Below are 18747 nucleotides of genomic sequence, written 5' to 3'. Positions count from 1 at the left end.
CATTTAAATAAAAAATGAGACAATATATACGTCAAAGAGATAAAGCTACAAGTATTTTGTGTTCGTAATCCAAAAATATTAGAAGATTTATGAGAATGTTGCATATCGTATTTGGAAGAGGAGGAATTAAGGTTTGCGTCTAGAGTATTATACTGTAAAAACGTGTAGTCAAACCTTGAAATTAATTATACGGCGCGATAATTAGTTCAACATAAATTACCACAATCATTAATAAGTACAAACAATTACCATCATCTGTAATCGCTATATATCGTCAACTACCTTCGTTGTTTACCACTACAATAACGTATTGTCATCATTCATCATAACGCATTAGACACTGCTTAATGCAAATAACTACCATCGCCATCAGCTATTACTCATGATACCACCTATCCACCATTAATCAATATCATTCTTAAGTCTTCATATATATTTTTTAAAAATTATAATTTTTTATAAACTTGATGTCATTAAAAATACATATATAAATTAATTTACTATTCAAATTTTAATATATTGAGGGGTCATATGATTTTTAGTATAATAAAATAAATAATTAATAAAAATTATATTAAAATAACTAATCACATTATATTAATTATAGCAACTTATTCTAATATAATTTGTATTCAAATCAAAGACCGGAGAGTTGTATTTAGACTAAACAACACATAACACCAGCTTAATTATAAGCTTCTTGGTAAAGAGGTCCAAAAAGTTGATCGGATAATATTATTACCATCCAAATTCGAAGTCGCCGTCGGTAAACATAGTAGTCGGTCATCGGAAGCTTCAGAAGTCCTTCCTCCGGTGACTTCATCGGAGTCAGCAATTCAATTCGTCAATAAGAAACGAAACGGCGGGGAGGAATTTCGCCGGAGAAATTGACATCGAAGTCCTTTCAACTATCAGTTCACCAGCATCGCGATAAACGAATCAGGTTTTAATTGAAATTGTGGAAGATGAAGATCACTGTAATGACAACTGACGAACAAATCGTCACTCTCGATGTGGATCGTGACGAATCTGTAAATAACTCGTTGAGCTCTTTCTTTTTATTCCTTTTAACTATTTGTTATGGCTGACTTAAAACCCTGTATGTGTTTTTGGATCTTAATTTTGTCTTGCTGATGTTTGTGACAATGTGCACGACAGGTAGAGAACCTGAAAGCTTTGCTGGAAGTTGAGGTTAGTTGGAATTCTTCCACATTAGATGGTGATTATGTTTGTGCTTGAAAGTTCAATTTTTGGTTGAACAGTTAAAGTTAGTTGAACATTATGTCAAAGTTCAAAATATGAGTAGATAATCAGTTTGAACTCTCCAAAGTTGTGAAAGTTGTATAGTATAATATAGTCAATGCAGTGATGTCAAACTATTTGGAATATTGGATTATGTAAAATTTAAACTTTGGACAGCTCGGTGCACTAAGCACTTGCTGTGTGTAGGGTCTGGAGAAGGGCAGGACCATATTGGGTCTTAGCTATGCATCCTTTAGCTTGCATTTTTGTAAAGGTTGTTTCTTTTGCCTCAGACTGTGACCTTGGTGACACAGTCGGCAACTTTAAGTGTTGCGCCAAGGCTGGCTCCTCTTAAAATATATGAAGTTTTAGTTGTGATATATATTGTTATGGAGGCACAGTTAGCACTTGTTTTTATAATTGGTTTGTGTTTGTGTTGTGAACGATCAGACACAAGTGCCTCTGCAACAGCAGCAGCTTCTGTACAATGGGAAGGAAATGAGGAATTCTGACAAACTGAGTGCTGTAGGCGTTGGTGATGGTGACTTGGTAATGATGGTGTCTAGTGCAGCATCCCAGTCTAGGTGTGTTTTCTGCTCATGTCACTCAAGTTATGTTTCGTTATTCTATTGGTTGTTTAGTGTCCCATGTTGTTACGGTTTCCCCTTTACTCTGCCTCATCCTGCAAATACATCTTCTCCTTCATCTTCTGCTAAAAATTAATTAAATGCAAACAGTGCCCCTGCAAATGACTTGAGCTTCAAACAAGATGGATCTGCAGTAAATCCTTCAGCTTTCCAACAACACTTGCGAAATGATTCAAATTTGATGGCCCAACTTTTTCAGGTGGAGCAAGTTCGCCATTTCCTTTCTTTTTTCTTTTGCTAAAACAGTTTAAGAAAGAAATACAGTTCCAAAAGCATGTTACATTTGTGCAAGATTGCTTTTTTCAACACATGTACCTGCTCAGAGATTTTGAAATTGTTCACATCTGTTCATTTCCAATGTGATGTATTATTAATAGAAAAACTACCCTTTTATATGACTTCATCCCGATCTTATAGGTCCAATGAAGGATTTATTTTACTTGAAAGGAAGTTTCATGTTTATTTAGTGGATTTCTATCGTACTTTGTAATTTTGTTGGATCAGTCTGATTTAAAAATGATTGCTAATTATCTATATTTCCTTATCCAAAAAAAAAAGATTGCTAATTATGTCTTCATTGTGATCTTACATGCAAAGTGAAGGATAGTTAGATTCTGAGAGGGATCATATGCTGTCTGATGGATTCCTCTTATACTGTGTTACTTTTTTGCATCAATCTGGTGCGAACATGAATGCTATCAACTTTGTTCTCCTCAGATATACCTTGTGGTTGGTTTGAGATCAATTCATAACACATAGGTCCCATGAGCTTGTGATGTTTGAACTTGCAGAATGATCCTGAGTTAGCACAAGCTGTCCTTGGGAATGACCTAAATAGGCTACAAGAGCTTCTACGCTTGCGTCATCAGCATAAATCAGAGCTACGGCGTCGTCAAGAAGAGGAGATGGTCAGGAGCTTCTATGCTAATTTTGCCATCTTTTGTTCTGTTTACTTTAATGCACGCACTTGTCATCCACATTTTTTAAAGTCCCAATGTTGATTGCTTTATAACTTCTTGTTAAAAGATGCCTAGGAACTAAATGCTGGTGATTGGTTGTAAAAAAGAGTAGAATTTTGAAATTCCTTTATACAATCTGTAAGCATTTATTCTATTCATGGTTATCATGCAATATTTACTAAGAATGTGACATTATCCGAAGCTATATGGTCAGTTTTTACACCTATATTTTTGTCATCTGAAGCTTTGCCCCTGGCTTATATTACATAGGCAGGGTTGCTCAATATTTTTCAACCATTTGATCTTATTTTCTAAGTTATCTGACTATCCATATTTGATTGGTAAAATTTCTATTTTCTTTGCCCACCCAGGTACGCCTTTTAAGCGGGCTAGATAAAGAAGTTACATATAGCTGACCCAACTAATTTGGGAACGAGGCATAGTGTTGATTGATATTTATTGATTAATATATGTTATGTTGAATCATAGGCACTGCTGTATGCTGATCCATTCGATGTCGAGGCACAAAGGAAAATTGAAGAGCAAATTCGCCAGGTTAGTTGGCACATCAATCTGATGTTGTCCTTATTGTTACAATGTTTTTGAAACTGAAGTGTACTGGCCAGTGTTTTTGAGGCTGTTTCAAGCTATTAGCATCCGTAGTTCCTTTATTTACAATCTTTATTTTAGTATGGTTATTTTAGCTTAAATGGACCATAAACAACCGTGCTTTTTCTCTCCCCTGTTTTTTCTAAGAAAACAATTTGCTCCTATTTAAGCATGATCTACCACTGTAATAGATAAATGTAAAGGCAAATATCTGTAATGCGGTTAACTTCTTCAGTGGGACATCTGTTATTTGATCAAATATTGATTTGGCTTTGTTAAGTAGCTTTTATACTGAGTCACTCTAATTATGACCTAATGCTGTTAAACAAGTACTGAATTCCTTCTTATGAGCATCTCTTCCAACAGCTCTGGTATGCTGAATATTGATGTATTGGTTTGATCATCATTCGACCAACCTATAAATCATCAGTAGCCTTTTTTGTTTTTATTTTTGTCAGTCTGTGGAACTCCTTGTTGTTGTCTGCGGAACTTGTAGTTGATTTGATTGATTTATACATATAGAGCATTCACCCATCTAAAAGAAACATATGTAGAAGATTCACATTGTCAAGATTTGCACAGCCGATCGTTTGATCCCAACTAATTTGGGACTGGACCTAGTTGATTGATTGATTGATTGCTGGAGTCTGGAGCCCTTCCTGGATCATCATTACTCTCTGCGCCTAGTCTATTGCAGTAAAATGGCATAATCCTAAAGTCTTGCCAAATAATTTTTCTGTCTACCCTATAAGTAGTTTTCTCTTTTATTCCATGAGGTCTTTACAATTAGTGCTAAATTTTTCAATATGTAATGAGAGTTGGGTCTATTTGTGATAGAGATTTTCCATGCTTGCTTATTTTCCAGAAAGGAATTGAAGAAAATTGGGCAGCTGCACTAGAACACAATCCTGAAGCTTTTGGAACTGTGGTATGAAAAACTACCTTATGCCTTTCACATATTGATTCTCTCTGTAGTCTTAATGGCAGTTGTGTTAACTTTTTGGCTTATTCAGGTTATGTTATATGTTGACATGGAAGTAAATGGTCATCCTCTAAAGGTAGGGATTGTGATTTGAATGTGTTCCATCTTCTTGATACATGTTGTTAATTTGGTTCAGTGGGATTTTTTGTTTCTCTTTGGTTTAGGCTTTCGTGGATAGTGGAGCTCAGTCAACAATTATATCTAAAAGCTGTGCAGAACGTTGTGGGTATGACTTATTAGGCTATGCTCTTTTGTTGATAGTAACTTGTTTGATCCTCGTAATATTTTGTTAGCCTAACTGATTATTATATAACAAGCATAATCCCTTTCTCTATAAAAAATAAAAATAAATTGCGAGCTCATAAATTGATGAGTAGTTTTAGTCAGAGATAAATTTTTACCTTACAAAAAAAGGTCAGGGAGATGAGAAGAGAAGAGTTCCTCTTGTTTTTTTTTTTTGAATTTTTAATTGAGTTATGTTGTTCAAAAATTCATATTCAAGAATGACAGAAGAATAATGCTAGACAAATTAAAAATTCAATGTGCATTATAGAAGCACAGCATGCAAAATCTTCAACTCACAGCATGCAAAATCTTCCACTCCTGCTTGTAGACTGTCAGGCACTAAGACTGCATTCTTTTCATCGACATGCTATGGTGCCTCAAGGCTATTCTGGATTTTTCAGTTCTGAAAATCATATTAGCTGTCTTATAGTACGGAACACATTACACACCTATACTATACTGTTACTTTTTCATATCCATTTTTTAATTTATAAGATTTCAGAACTATCTTCAAAATTTCTTAATAAGCCAGTAGGTATTCATTAGCTTGATGACGGGGTTGAGTGAATAACTTATAAGTAAAAGTCTAGGGTGGATGGGTGGACCCATCATCCACCGAGTTTTAAAATGTGTGCCTGACCCTTGGGGTTTCTTGGTTATTAAATAGTAGAAGTTTATAGGCCAATACATGAGTCACTTTGACATTGAGGGTTTTGGTTTTATTTACTGTAGAATAATGTAGCAATAAATGTAACAAGTGTTTGTTGCTTGCTTATTCTTTTCCAAATTCCAGGGATAAGCTAGCCCTGGTTAATGAACTATCACTGCTGACCCCTTCCCTTGCAGATTGTGGAGATTATTAGATACACGCTACAAGGGAATTGCTCGTGGAGTTGGTCAAACAGAGATACTAGGTCGTATTCATGTTGCTCCAATCAAGGTTTGTTACATCCTTGGAGCTTATGTGCTACTTCAGTCTTGTGTCTGTACTTCAAGTGCATTGATAGTATACAACAGATGCAGCTATTCCTTACCATAAATAAGTGATGTACTGTTCTACCAATGAGTCCTTTCTATTTTCTCTTGCACTGCCTAGAAATTAAATAGATTGCTGGGTGACTACATTTTGCTGCTGTCAAATGCTTTCCATGTTCTATTACTGTAGTGTATTATGTCTTAGTAGTGTTCAATTTTATGATCTTGGATGCCTGATGCTAACTATCCTTTTTATGGCTAGCAGTCTAAATTTTAAATAAGCTACACAGTACACACTAACCTTTATGCGTAACATATAGACATAATAGTCAAATAATTAATAATCCGTCAGTTGCAACTTGTAAGTAGTTTTAGCTTATTGCCTATTTGCTGTAAATCAGTTTTTCTGATGACTTGTCCCAGTAATCAGCTGGTGATAGTTACATGCTAGACTCATAATACATAGGGATTAAGTTGTTCAACCAGACACGGCGTTTATCTTAGTAAATGAAAGCTTTCAAATTAATGAGAAGCTGCGTTAAAATGCTGCCTTCAAATTAATAGTAAGTTCCTTGGAGCTGCCCTTCTAATATGTTTCACTTTAATTTGCTACTGTTAACTATGGCAGATTGGAAAAATCTTCTACCCTTGTTCTTTTGTGGTGCTGGATTCTCCCAATATGGAATTTCTGTTTGGACTTGATATGCTTCGCAAGCACCAGGTTTACTTTCTTGCACTGGTTGCAATATCTCTCTCTTTTCCATTTTTTATTCTTTTCAATACATCTTATAAGCTAATGGTAATGAGCTTTTGCAGTGCATGATTGATCTGAAGGACAATGTTCTGAGAGTTGGCGGAGGAGAGGTTGCTGTACCATTTCTACATGGTTGGTGATGCTTCTGGTTACTTTGGTACTGGAAACTACTACCTTTGAGCTTTTACTAAGTTCTGTGTATTTCAAATTTCAGAGAAGGATATTCCCAGTCATTTTCTCGATGAGAGGAAGGCCGAGGCTTCGAGCTCAGGAGCCCAGGTAAAGGCATAATTGTTTTGTTTCTGAGACAAGGTCTTTTCCCTGACTCACATTAGTGTCTTTAATGTGCAGTAGTATATAATAAAAAGAGTTGAAGTAGGGCTCAACAATAAGCGTCTTAATGAGAGTAGGGCTATACATGTTGCTGCATGTAGTTTAATGTGAGCAGTAAATAATAAAAAAAATCAACCTATTTCAAGAGCTATTGTTGTACAAATTGAGTGCACTTGTGGTGATATGCACTCTATGCCATAAAAGATAAAGTTGATTATGAAACTAATGGAAAATTGTTGATAAAATGATTAGGGTGGCCTCTTTCCTTTTATGATTTTGACATTCTGGAGGAAATTTCTTTTTTCTCCTGGGGTTGTTTGAGCCAGTTTGCTCTAAGATGGTGCAATGCACTTTCTATATCTTTAAGGCTGTGCAGCCCTTTCATAATTTGTTATAGCATCATTTTCCTCTTAATATTTAAATCAAAATTTTTGACCTTCTGTGAGCAGTGCTGTTTCCTTGATTTTTATTTATTTTTAACGAGGCAGCAGTGCTAAACTAGGTTCTTTTCCTTACTGTATCAGGCAACATCTGGAGCAACGGGGAAGACCGATCCTACAAAAGGAAGTCCTTCTGGTTAGCTTCAATATCCAAATATATTTTGTGCTATTCCACCTAGATCATTTCAACTTTTTGTCTGTGATATGAACTGTTCCCGTGCACCCAAGGATTCAATCGGATTTCAAAAAGTCCTTTGCCCCTAATTCTTTAAGATAATTTGCTTCATATGATCTAGGATGAGTCATGTTAACATGACATTCTGAATTGGTTGTTTCTTCAGCTATTTTTATTCTCTCTTCTGAATTGCATTTTCATTTAGTTTAACCTTGTCTTAATCCACAGGAAGTGCCGGTGGGAACTTAACACAGGTAAAATTATAGATTCATCTGTTCCTTGGCAGTCTGCATAAATTTTCTGTGCTGTTTCATATCTGGACTCGATATCTTATCTACAGGGACCTGAATTTGAAGCCAAAGTTGCAAAGCTTGTTGAGTTAGGCTTTGGAAGGGAGGCAGTAATACAAGCTCTCAAGTTTTTTGATGGTAACGAAGAACAAGCTGCTGGATATCTATTTGGGGGTTGATTATTTTCCCTTTTCTGTCATAGAATTAAGATTTATGGCTTAACTTGTATACTCAAAACATTTTTTTGGGCATTCGAACTCGTCTTTGAAATTAATTATTATTGTTGGACACAAAATTAACCTTGTTGTCCTGCTGATGGATTTGCTCAGGGAGTGGAATTCAAGGTGAATTCTTTGGTTATATGGTTTGGTTGGATGTTAATCTAGACTTAATGCATGAAAGGAAATTTGCTTTATTTTCAAGTTCATCTGCACTTCAATTTTTCATTATAGTACTTCCAAGTGTGTAATCTTTTTCAATCACACATTGCACACATACACTTTTTTTCCAATTATTTTCATAGTTTCTCCTTCCCTATTTTGGTGAATCGAATTTTCGTAGAAGCTTTCTACTGTGATGAAGTTGGGCTAGTTCTCAATTTCTGCATCTGAATTATGAATAACAGTGGACGTAGTAATCGCTTGGATTATGTTTTTCCTGTGTATATCCTACCTTCCTTGGATCCCACTTGTGAAATTACGTGAGATTGTATCTTTCAGGGCTGCAAGCTCGTTCCGGAATAATGGAACTCAATTGATAGAGAAACCCATGCTCTTCTGACTCAGGAAAAAACTAGTGAGACTCAAAATGTACAATAAGTTTGAAGATTGCATTTCCAGGGCAACTGTAGTTGAATACAAGTTAAAAATGTACAAAAGCTTGAACACATTTCAACTTGACTTCCTTCTCTACATCATGATCTCTCTCTCTCTCGATTTGAGAGATGGAACGCGACCACCAATTAATGTTCAGTCATCATCTGTGCCGAAATACCTGTCACCAAACTCCCCCATTCCAGGGATAACACGATATTCATCGTTCAAACCATTTTCTATCTCAGATGTCACAATCTTTATTCTTGGAAAATGCTTACAGACCACATGTACTCCTTGGGGTGCCTAGTTTAAGAACAACACTAGTTATGATCTCAGAATTATGTTGCAAACTTGCAATAGAAGCTGTACTAGTTAAGAACAACACTACTTGTGATCTCAGAATTATGTTGCAAACTTGCAACAAGAGCTGTACTTGTTTACGCACTATGACAATTGATATTTATTGAACGCATAATACATGAACATGACCCTTAACTTGGTTTTAGCGAACAACTATGCTCTCCAACTTTGAGTGTGCACAAGTAGACACTTAAACTTGTATAAAACTGAACAAGTAGACACACGCGTCCTACATGGCATAATACACGTAGGAAGCCACGTCGGACACAAAATTTCCATGTAGGAAGAATGTGACTATTTGTTCAATTTTATAAAAGTTGTGTATTTGTGTACACCCAAAGTTAAAGAGATCATAGTTGTGAGCTGATGCCAGGTCATGTTTATGTATTATGCCTTTGTAGAAAGGTGGATTTAAAGAGAACCAAACTCAGAAAATGAATGAACCAATAAACTTACAGAGATAAGATTAAGGAATAAAATGTTGGACTCTGGGACTCCCTTTTTTAGCAGTAAAGAAATAGCTTGAACTGCTGAATTCCCTGCAGATTGTTACATAATAGGCTCGCTTATGCAATCGTTCGTCAAGAAAAATTAACAATCTGGATGATGTAGGGTATATAATTCTTTTGTGCACGTAAGTTATGATCGAGGACGTTATAAGATATTTTAAGAAGTGAACATCCTTCACAGTAGCAGGGTTCGAGGAAAGCCTACCACGAGAATAGTTTTTTAATTGGGACGATAGCTCTAAAAAGACAAATACCAAACTTCTCTTTCATCTTGGGAGAAATACGATCAGGAGGAGCTAATTCAAACCCCATGACGCATAGACTAACCTGTGCCAAGGATAGGATCCAACAAAAGGACATGCCTTTGTGCAATATCTTCTGGCAGTTTTTCATATATCAGCTGTAACATTGTTCATGCCATTAATGAGAAAATGCATTAGAAATTAAAAAAATGAAAGAACACAAATGACAATGTAATGATTCGGAAGGACAAAGAGATCGCTAACCTGCTGACCATTATCGCCCTCTCTGTGGATAAGAATCTTGCCTATCTTGATACCTTTACAACATGCACGCAAGGCATTCTCCATGCTCTCTCCACTGCGCATAATTAGAAATTCTTAGAGAACATAGCAATCACAAAATCTACTTTTGAAGGCAGAAAAGAAGCAACCATGGTCACTTCTAAGGTATTAAAGTAAAACGCTTCAACACACCGAAGGAAGATGATTAGGTAAACAACATATACATTCAACAACACTAAACCAGCTGGTTCGAATGAATTACGACTATCACCAATTCCTTGAAATGTAATTCGTCTGACCTGACAATACATATTTTTATTTAATTTTTAAAACTAACACGTCAAATTTAAATATTGTCTAGATCGCAAACATGTAAATATTTGCATATCCATTGATATAAACCTTTTTAGCTGACATTTACTCTAAGCATTATAAATCTCGATCTCCTCAGGGTAACATGTATTCATCTCGAGAATTCGAGAACGAAGCTTTGCACATCCAATGTCAAACCAACAAGTTCCTCAGAAACTAAGAGTCTCGCATGTCTTATCCTTAATTATTCTCAGTAATAGCGCATAAATTATATGCATCAATATAAGGGTATGTAGACACAAGAACAGAAATCTTGTATTGAAGCATTATCAAGCGAGACAAATAATAATTACCTTCTTATTACAGAGACACCACATAACCTCTTGCAGAAATCTACACCACTGTATACAGATCCTGCGGTCAACAGACGTGGGTTTATTTAAGTATATTTTTCATGCTCGAAAACAGCTAACTTAGATATGAAGAGTAGTTAAGTCTATGAAAAAACATGATTTCGAAGAAAAACTGAATCAAATGATGATATTGGCTTTAGTCTATGAGGGCCTTGTTCCACATCAGTCATGTCATATCAGTCTTGTAATGAGTGATAGTACACCATGCTATATGAAGAGTTGGAAAATAATTCCACGTGTAAATGTAATGAGACAACAATAGAACTAAGCCTGGCCCGTACGCCTAATATAAGCAGACCTTACCAAACAGGCTACAATAATAGAAGAAATCGAAATACTTGTGAGTACAAGGCATGAGTATTGCATCATGGGGTTAGCACTTACCAGTTGGAGTGATCACCTGTTTTTCTGTAAATGGAAGATGTCCTAGTCCATGTTCAACAACCTGGCATAGTGAGGCATATATAAGGGGTAACAAAGATTTGGCTTTCTCGTGTCAAAAACTTAACTTGATTACCGTGTAAGAAAGAAAAACTTACCAAACGAATCAATCTATCAGCATAAAATATGAAATCATGCTTAGTCGTCTGTGCATCACGGATAAGTGTATGCATGCCACGTATCTAAATGAAACAAATAACAATCTTTAGAAGAAAATAAAAGCTTGATCTTGAGGAACACGAAAAATGACATCAAGATGAAGCTCAAACAGATGGGGACTAGAAGATTATCTATCTAGGAACAAGATGGAAATAGCACCTGGAAAGTAGATTGAATAACATATAAGCTAGGGTATATTTTACAAAGATCATGTTGACCAAGCTTCGTCCTAATATGTTGCACAATCAAATCGATCGCGACATGGTTGTCTCCACCCCGGGGAATGATAATGTCAGCATACTTCTTTGTTGGAAGAATGAGGTCATCAAAAGCCGGTTTGACAAACTTGGAATACTGCACAAATATTACATTACGTTATTCTTGAAAAGAAAAAAAGTTACAAAAAGAATTATGCTAAATTTTGGGCAACTTGTCAGTTTTGAAAAGGTCATGTTAGAACCTTCCATCGAGACATCAAGGTGCATGCACAGACATGAAGTGAGAAAAGAAACAGGACAAAGAAAATTATTCATCAATCTGTTGATCTTTCTAATAACAAATGGCATTTTGTTGGACGTTGGGAATACAAAAAAGAAACTGATACCTTGACAAAAGATCTACCAATAACAGCAAAAAGTATAAAAGAGAAGGAACATATGAAATGGCAAAGTAAGCTCACAAATTCTTTCAATATTCATATAAAGCTCAGCTAACCTGATCTAATACTGTAGCAATATCTCTATTCTTTTCAACAGTGTCTCGTCTTATTCTCCTTGCAAGGCGTACATCAGCATCTGCACTGAATTTTAAATTATGAAGCCACAAAAGTAGAAGATTCACCATAGATGTCTGTAGAAATGGAATGGAACAACAAGCAGAAGCCATATCCTCGTGATTAAGACTAATCGGCAAATCGAACAATAGGAAGAGCTGACAACAATTGGAAAAAGAAACCCTGTGAAAAAAAGAGAGTAAAATAACTTGAATAATCCGATTCAATATAGATTTGGTGCTTCTACCCATACATCCATGTAGCATACTACTATTTCCTACTAGATTCATTTTTCTTCTCGAGAAATCTAATGTGGTCAAGACAAATAAAGGTCTGCAACAAAAAAGTTCAATTAGTGTTTGAAATTTGGTTTTATCATTTTTAGGTGAAACAATTCCAAAGAAGAAGATGCATGTAATAAAAAAATCCGGATGAGATAACGAGAAGCAGTAAGCTAATACAAGAAACATAAAGATATATCAAATAAAGGAGAGGAAAGAACCTGTATCTACAAATATCTTCATACTCATCAGATCTCGGACACGAGGATCATGAAAAATGAGTATGCCTTCCAAAATTATAACATCTGAAGGATTGACCTACAAGTATTTTATGTCAAAGTGTTTAGTGACATTAGATAATTCAGCATCCGAAAAATGAAACTAGCCGCAGGCAGTAGCTTTTCCACACGTCTACCTTAACTCTCTTTCAGGAAGAGTATCTATGTTTCAAATCATTGGAATGTTAATATTTCTCCTTTTTCTTCCTTGTTTTCTCTTGAGGCATGTTTGCATCATAGACAAAAAATGTTCAAACAGATGGATGACATAAATCGACACTTGAAAGAAATTAGATTGATGTTCATGCAACAGTACAAGCTGAAGTGAAACAAAAAAAAAAAGAAGAGGAAGCGCTATGCTATAACACATTACCCTTCGAAGCGGGAATACGTCATTTTTGTAACTCTTAAAATCATACTTTGGAATATCTACAGCTTGCCCATGCTTCAATTTCTCCATCACACACAGCAATTGCTCGGTGTCAAATGCATCTGAGTAAAACACATAACTTTCAGCAGACAATATTCTAGAACATAAAAGTGACTTTTTAATATTTATGAAACTGAGTACATATAAAACAATACTAATTATTCAAATCCTTATTAGCTGATTTTATGGAGTTGACACTGAGGTAGCTACTACTATTTTATTTTATTTTATTTTTGAAATTGTTTATAGGAACTTCTGATAAGATTAAGGACTTTAAGGCCTTGATAGCTCAACCACAACAGCACATGTGTCCCAAGTCACAAAACTTGTCGTTCATGGCATCCTATTACTAGTAGTGGTCTATAGGCGACAGTGAGAATAATAAAATGGATAATTGAGTATAACGAACTAGACTAACCAGGATGGTCAAAGTTATACTCGTGAACTTTTGTGAGTTCTTCTGGAGTCAAATTGTGATAAAAAGAATCCTGCCCATTGAAACACAAGTCAGATAAATCAGTGTTCAAGTTTTGGTAAGCTAATACAAATATGATGCAAGAGGACACTGAAAAGTAGTGCAAGACAGACAAATATCTAAACCCTATGTTTTTTCTGACCACAACTTCAGCAATGAACATCTCTGATGAAGCCTTAGCTGTGCCCTATTGTCTTTTTATTGATTTTCACATGTAAAAGCCAAGATCCATGAGTCAATGAAAGATCGATACCTTGAAACTCATTTTGCCGCAAAATGCAGAAGACAACTATGAACTTTCAGATTGAATGAATTAAAATGCAAGTTAAGTTCCCCTCAAAATGTACTTTATTGTCATCAAGTCGGGTGTGATAGAACTAGTACATGGAATAACCATAAAACACCAAATTCTCAGCAAAAGGTATTGGATAGCGTACTAATGAATAATTAGATTATATAGTAATAGCTCGACGAATTACATTTTCTTATAAAACTAGAAAGTTGGAGACTCTCCCCCCACCCCCCACCTCCCAAAGGATAATATGAAATAGGACCCCACCTAGCCTATACCTCATCAAGAAGAAAGGTGACGTGGCTGTAATAAGCAAAGAGTGAATGTTTATCAATTATATCTGCCCGGGGGCTTAGCTCACTTGGCAAGGTTGAGGGACTTTGTGGCTAAGATCACGGGTTCGAGCCCTACGTCAAATGAACCAAGCCAAGTATTTAATGGGAGAAGGGCAGAGGGTTGGTCCATCATCCCCAAGTTTCGAAGGTTGTGGTTGGTCCTAAGGGTATAAAAAATTTTTGAAAAAAAGAACGTATAGGAAAAGATTATGCTGCAAGTAAAATTCAGAGTGATGAAAGGTGTTCCTTTTTTTAATCTGATGAAAACCCACCTGGTTAACTAAGACAACACGCTGATCGTGAAGCTGATCAATAATCAAATCACAAACTGTAGTCTTGCCTGACGCAGCACCTCCAGCAACTCCTGCAAGGAAAACAGTTTATATGTAATATGAGCATGGTTACACTAAGAGAGTGAGAATGATTCAAACAGATAACAATCATGATATATGCAAACACAATCGGCATTTATAGCCTTGAACAGAATGAACCTTCAATCAGTTAAAAGACTAAGTTTCAGAACTGTAGCCAAGTTGCATAAACTGTTCCCATCATTGACCATAATCCCAAGAAATCTCCTCAAACAGAAGCAACAAACTTCTCTTCTGACCAAACATCAGACAACAAACTCAGAGAAGAGAAGCTTGTGGCATATGCTTCCAATAAATGCTCAACTAACTCCACGAAGACGAGATACAAATTCATCGCAACAGGCAAGATAAGGATCAAGCACAAAAACAAATCCAGGCCTTAGTCAGATAAAACTTGGTCTGGACTTCTATATCAAACAACTAAATGAATAGTTGTGATGCAAGCACAATGATTTCCTATCCATCAACAAATTCAACATCATAATTTTCTCATCTAATGTGATCAGGCATATGCATGTATAGCTTTACTAAGTTCTAAAGATGCAAAGAGCCATTAACATCCATCCAAAATGATGACTGAAATTGATTGTTCTGCATATATTTGTGATTAAAAGGCTGAGTAGTTGTCCTTAGTTTCGGAAGCTAAAAGTATCGTGTACACTGAAATTCATCAAACATAAGCACGCGAGGAACAATTCGGTGATTTATCTCCTTCTATGATTAAACAAAGCATGATAGCCTCCAAGGTACAGTTAGGTGAGAAAAAGCTCAAGCAACAGCAAAGGATATATTTACTGCCTCGACATACCTATGATAAAGGGTTGCTTAACATGTTCATCTATAGAAGTTGTTGGTTGCTCAATCTCTGAAGTATGTGGCTCTTCTAAATGGAATCCAGAATAATGTACTCCTGATGACGCCTGTATCAAATCTTCAACTGCTTTTGAACCCATTTATCAATTGTACGCTCTGCATTTACGTAGTAATCAGCTAATGGAACAAAAGCTTACAGAAGATTGTACCAGCAGAATAAAATAGTCATCTAGATGGTAACTGACATGCTTCCAAAAAACCTTTCCTTTCAAGTGAGATCTTGTCCACACATAACTCCTTTTTTTCTTTTTGAAAGGTCAAAAACGTAAGGTCCATAATTCATGATTCCTTCGACTCAGATACAGATTTTATACTTTGTGGCACTTTGCTTTAAGATGCTATACGATACTGTCACATTTCTTGTATTCGTCGGTTCCCAAAAATTTACAAAGGGCTACTGAGCTTTTGCTTGTACACATTCATGCACTTTCGATGAATAAAATACATACTTACTAGTCTTAAAAAACAGTTCATTATTTCTTGATATAATGAGAATGCACAAGTATTAATGTTCATAGAGATCCAAGAACATTTGGCTTGTGATAATTGACCAAAATTAGTAGTCAACCACAGGAGAAAAGTCTTGGTCAAAAGTATTATGTCCAGATAAAGCAAAACACAATCTAACCATCACCAAAAGTAGTTTAACTCATCTGTTAATATCAACTTGAACATGACAACTATATTCAAAAAAAAAAATCTCCTTTGCACCCTCCTTTTTCTATCTATTATTTTTCGCCTAAAGACTTGCTTCAATTTTGACTCCTGGCAATGTCAAGTACGTGTATAAGACTACGTTGGATAATTCCTTAAGTGTAATTAGAATTTGGTCTAATTAAATCAAAACGGACCATTGGGAAGCAATTTTGTAATTGATGCTTCATGAGTCTAGTTTGGTTCTTCAAGTCCCAATGAAGTATCGACCAATAGCCTCTCAATGTGCCTTACTATATTAAAGAAATACCCCATTTAAGTGATCAGAATCATCTACTTAGATCTCCACCATCCAACAAAAAGAATTTAGTAGCACTCAATTCCTATATGTCCTAGTTATTGATAGATAGATCTCCCTAAATCCTAATTACTGTGTGTTCATGACTCTGCTGTATCCCAGTTCACACATCCTCAGTTGAGTACAAATGATCACCTAGAACAACAACAATTGTACCTTAGTCCGAAATGATCACCCAGAATCTTGAAAATATAATTCAGTGCATTTCGGCAGCTAAAAGGTACGAAAAAATGATTGCTCCTTTGCTGCAACCAAATCAAGGTTTTCACAAATTCGTACGTGTCGTCATAATTTGATAAAAGGAGCTCGTTATATCCTCAGTACTGCATATTCACGACTCTGCTTTATCCTAGTTCAAACTGTAAAGAAATGTATTTTGGACTAGCTCATGAGGGGGGATTGTCCAAGGCCATATATAGCGACCATCCATTCGTTTTTCATCCAATGCGAGACTCTTCAACACAAACGTCCTCAAATTGTGTACAAATGATCACCCAGAACACTGAAAATTTATTTCAGTTCATCTCAGCAGCTAAAAAATACGAAAAAGATTGTTCTTTTCTTTACAACCAATTCAACCTCACAAGGGCCCTTAAGAGTATGAAAGGGAGGGGACCAGAAGAATTAACAAATAGCAATAAACATTATACCTGCTTATCTACTACATCACTTATAACAACATAACTGTAATCCCACAAGTGGAGTCTAGAAAGGGTAGTACATACGCAAACGTTGCTCTAAGTGGAGTCTGAAAAGTGTAGTACATACGCAAACGTTACTCTACCTTCGCAGACTAGAGAGACTATTTCTAATACACCCTCGTCTCAAAAGAAATGTAACCAACATAGGACTACTATACACTCAAACATAACAAAAAAAAAACATTACTTTATCACAAAAAAAAGAAAAGAAATCTACTCAAATCAAAATCTTTATCATATAGGCCAACAAATAAAAGATATAAGCTTTTTAACTAAAAGGGGATCCATATCTGCAACAGAAAATCAGATAAAAATTGAACAGCATAAATAAAGCAACCTGCTAATGTGAATGCAAAATTTAGATTCTTGAATATACCTTTTATAGCTGAATTCAAGTAGATTGAGCTAAAAAAAAGATCCTTCACTGGAAAAAAAGAGAGATAAAACCAAAAAGATAGTATCTTTATGCAGTATATATGAATCTTTAAACAACTCTGGTGCGTACCTAAGTGAATTTATAGTGGGGAAAGTTCGTAGAAGGAGCGTTTTGATGTATAATTGATTGATATTTTTTTGTGAATTTTACAGTGACACCAAAGTTTTACACTGATTTTTTAGATAATAATACAATGGGGTTGCACCAGACAAGGTGAAAAAATTTCGGTCGATAGAACTCGATTAATTCAGATTCGTTATATCTATATATAGCTTGTTAAAAGAAGTACTATATTATTAATTTAAATATTATATTTATTTTGTTTGTTACTCAAATTTTATGATATCATATCGATTTTATAGCTCAATTTAAAATTTATTTTGCTGAAATATCTATATATAGCTTGTTAAAAGAAGTACTGTATTATAAATTTAAATACTATATTTTGTTTTATTTGTTACTCAAATTTTATGATATTATATCGTTAAATTTATCTTCTTAAAGCTCAATTTAAAATTTATTTTACTGAAATTTACTTATAGGATAAGAACTAAATTTACTTTTAGGATAAGAACTATATATATTTTGTCTTATTTTAATGGTAAGATTTTGTAGTTTGCACTTATTTTATTTTTATAATTTTATATAATAAAAATTTAAAAGAAAATTATAGTACGGAAATTGGAATAATGATAAAAGGTGAAACCGTTAAATTTACACGTCAGCGTCGAATCAGACATGGGTCCACTTGTCTTATTGATGTTCACAATAAAGTTGGGTAAATCTACTAACCTGTCTTTCTTTTATTTAAATAATGTTTTACGTGAAATAGAATAAATTTATCGCTCGTTCGTTGATATTTAAAGTTATTTATATTTTTATCGTTAAATTTTTGGTTTAAATGTATTTTTTAAAATAATTTTACAATGTCTAAAATTAAGTAATCGATAAAAATATCTGTCGTTTTTTGAGAGATTACAATCTTATATGAAAGACATATTTGATCTTATTGGAAAATTTAAATTGGGACAAATTTGCTCAATTTGGTATATTTTGATTACATGTCTTTCTTTTCTTTTTATAATTTTATGTTTTTTTCGTTCATCGGATATTTTTACATTTATTATCCAATTAATTATAATATATATTATTCATAGACACCAAAATAGTAAAGATACTCCTCTCAAGAAGCTTTTTATTTTTAGATTTCGATCTTTATATATATATATATATATATATATATATATATATATATATATTTTAAATT

General features: G+C 34.7%; 2 protein-coding genes across 3 annotated transcripts; one reads left to right on the top strand and one right to left on the bottom strand.

The window, feature by feature from the left end:
• The first annotated feature begins 652 nt into the window (after positions 1-652).
• On the top strand, positions 653-8040 carry LOC107002395 (protein DNA-DAMAGE INDUCIBLE 1). Its single transcript, XM_015200405.2, has 16 exons — positions 653-1031; positions 1159-1191; positions 1693-1826; positions 1980-2088; positions 2681-2797; positions 3338-3403; positions 4323-4385; positions 4471-4515; positions 4604-4665; positions 5571-5664; positions 6328-6420; positions 6516-6585; positions 6668-6732; positions 7311-7362; positions 7630-7655; positions 7742-8040. The coding sequence occupies exons 1-16, from the start codon at positions 966-968 to the stop codon at positions 7868-7870; spliced, it is 1224 nt and encodes a 407-aa protein (XP_015055891.1). The 5' UTR covers positions 653-965; the 3' UTR covers positions 7871-8040.
• A 447-nt stretch (positions 8041-8487) lies between these two features.
• Positions 8488-17613, bottom strand: LOC107002394 (uridine kinase-like protein 3). 2 transcript variants are annotated; one of them, XM_027912340.1, is made up of 16 exons: positions 17550-17613; positions 17421-17468; positions 15267-15427; positions 14360-14451; positions 13404-13473; positions 12929-13047; positions 12499-12595; positions 11939-12018; positions 11384-11578; positions 11164-11247; positions 11009-11069; positions 10565-10625; positions 9882-9975; positions 9703-9775; positions 9323-9405; positions 8488-8809 (listed from the first exon to the last, which is right to left on the bottom strand). In XM_027912340.1, exons 3-16 carry the CDS (start codon positions 15409-15411, stop codon positions 8660-8662), a joined length of 1404 nt encoding a protein of 467 aa, XP_027768141.1. In that variant the 5' UTR covers positions 15412-15427; positions 17421-17468; positions 17550-17613; the 3' UTR covers positions 8488-8659. The 2 variants fall into 2 exon arrangements, with proteins under 2 accessions (XP_027768141.1, XP_015055890.1); XM_015200404.2 differs by having other exon boundaries at positions 17421-17559.
• Positions 17614-18747: the final 1134 nt, after the last annotated feature.

The sequence above is a fragment of the Solanum pennellii genome, chromosome 10, assembly GCF_001406875.1.
Source record: "Solanum pennellii chromosome 10, SPENNV200".
NCBI classification, from domain to species: domain Eukaryota; kingdom Viridiplantae; phylum Streptophyta; class Magnoliopsida; order Solanales; family Solanaceae; genus Solanum; species Solanum pennellii.
This window is presented reverse-complemented; position numbering and strand designations above follow the sequence as displayed.

Excerpts from the sequence above, each read along its gene's own strand:
- LOC107002395 (XM_015200405.2), top strand. The coding sequence starts at position 966 with ATGAAGATCACTGTAATGACAACTGACGAACAAATCGTCACTCTCGAT. Across the intron at positions 1,032-1,158 it reads ATGTGGATCGTGACGAATCT|GTAGAGAACCTGAAAGCTTT; the intron begins GTAAATAACTCG and ends TGTGCACGACAG. Across the intron at positions 1,827-1,979 it reads AGTGCAGCATCCCAGTCTAG|TGCCCCTGCAAATGACTTGA; the intron begins GTGTGTTTTCTG and ends AAATGCAAACAG.
- LOC107002394 (XM_027912340.1), bottom strand. The coding sequence starts at position 15,411 with ATGGGTTCAAAAGCAGTTGAAGATTTGATACAGGCGTCATCAGGAGTA. Across the intron at positions 11,579-11,938 it reads TTGCTACAGTATTAGATCAG|TATTCCAAGTTTGTCAAACC; the intron begins GTTAGCTGAGCT and ends ATATTTGTGCAG. Across the intron at positions 8,810-9,322 it reads TATTCCTTAATCTTATCTCT|GCACCCCAAGGAGTACATGT; the intron begins GTAAGTTTATTG and ends TTCTTAAACTAG.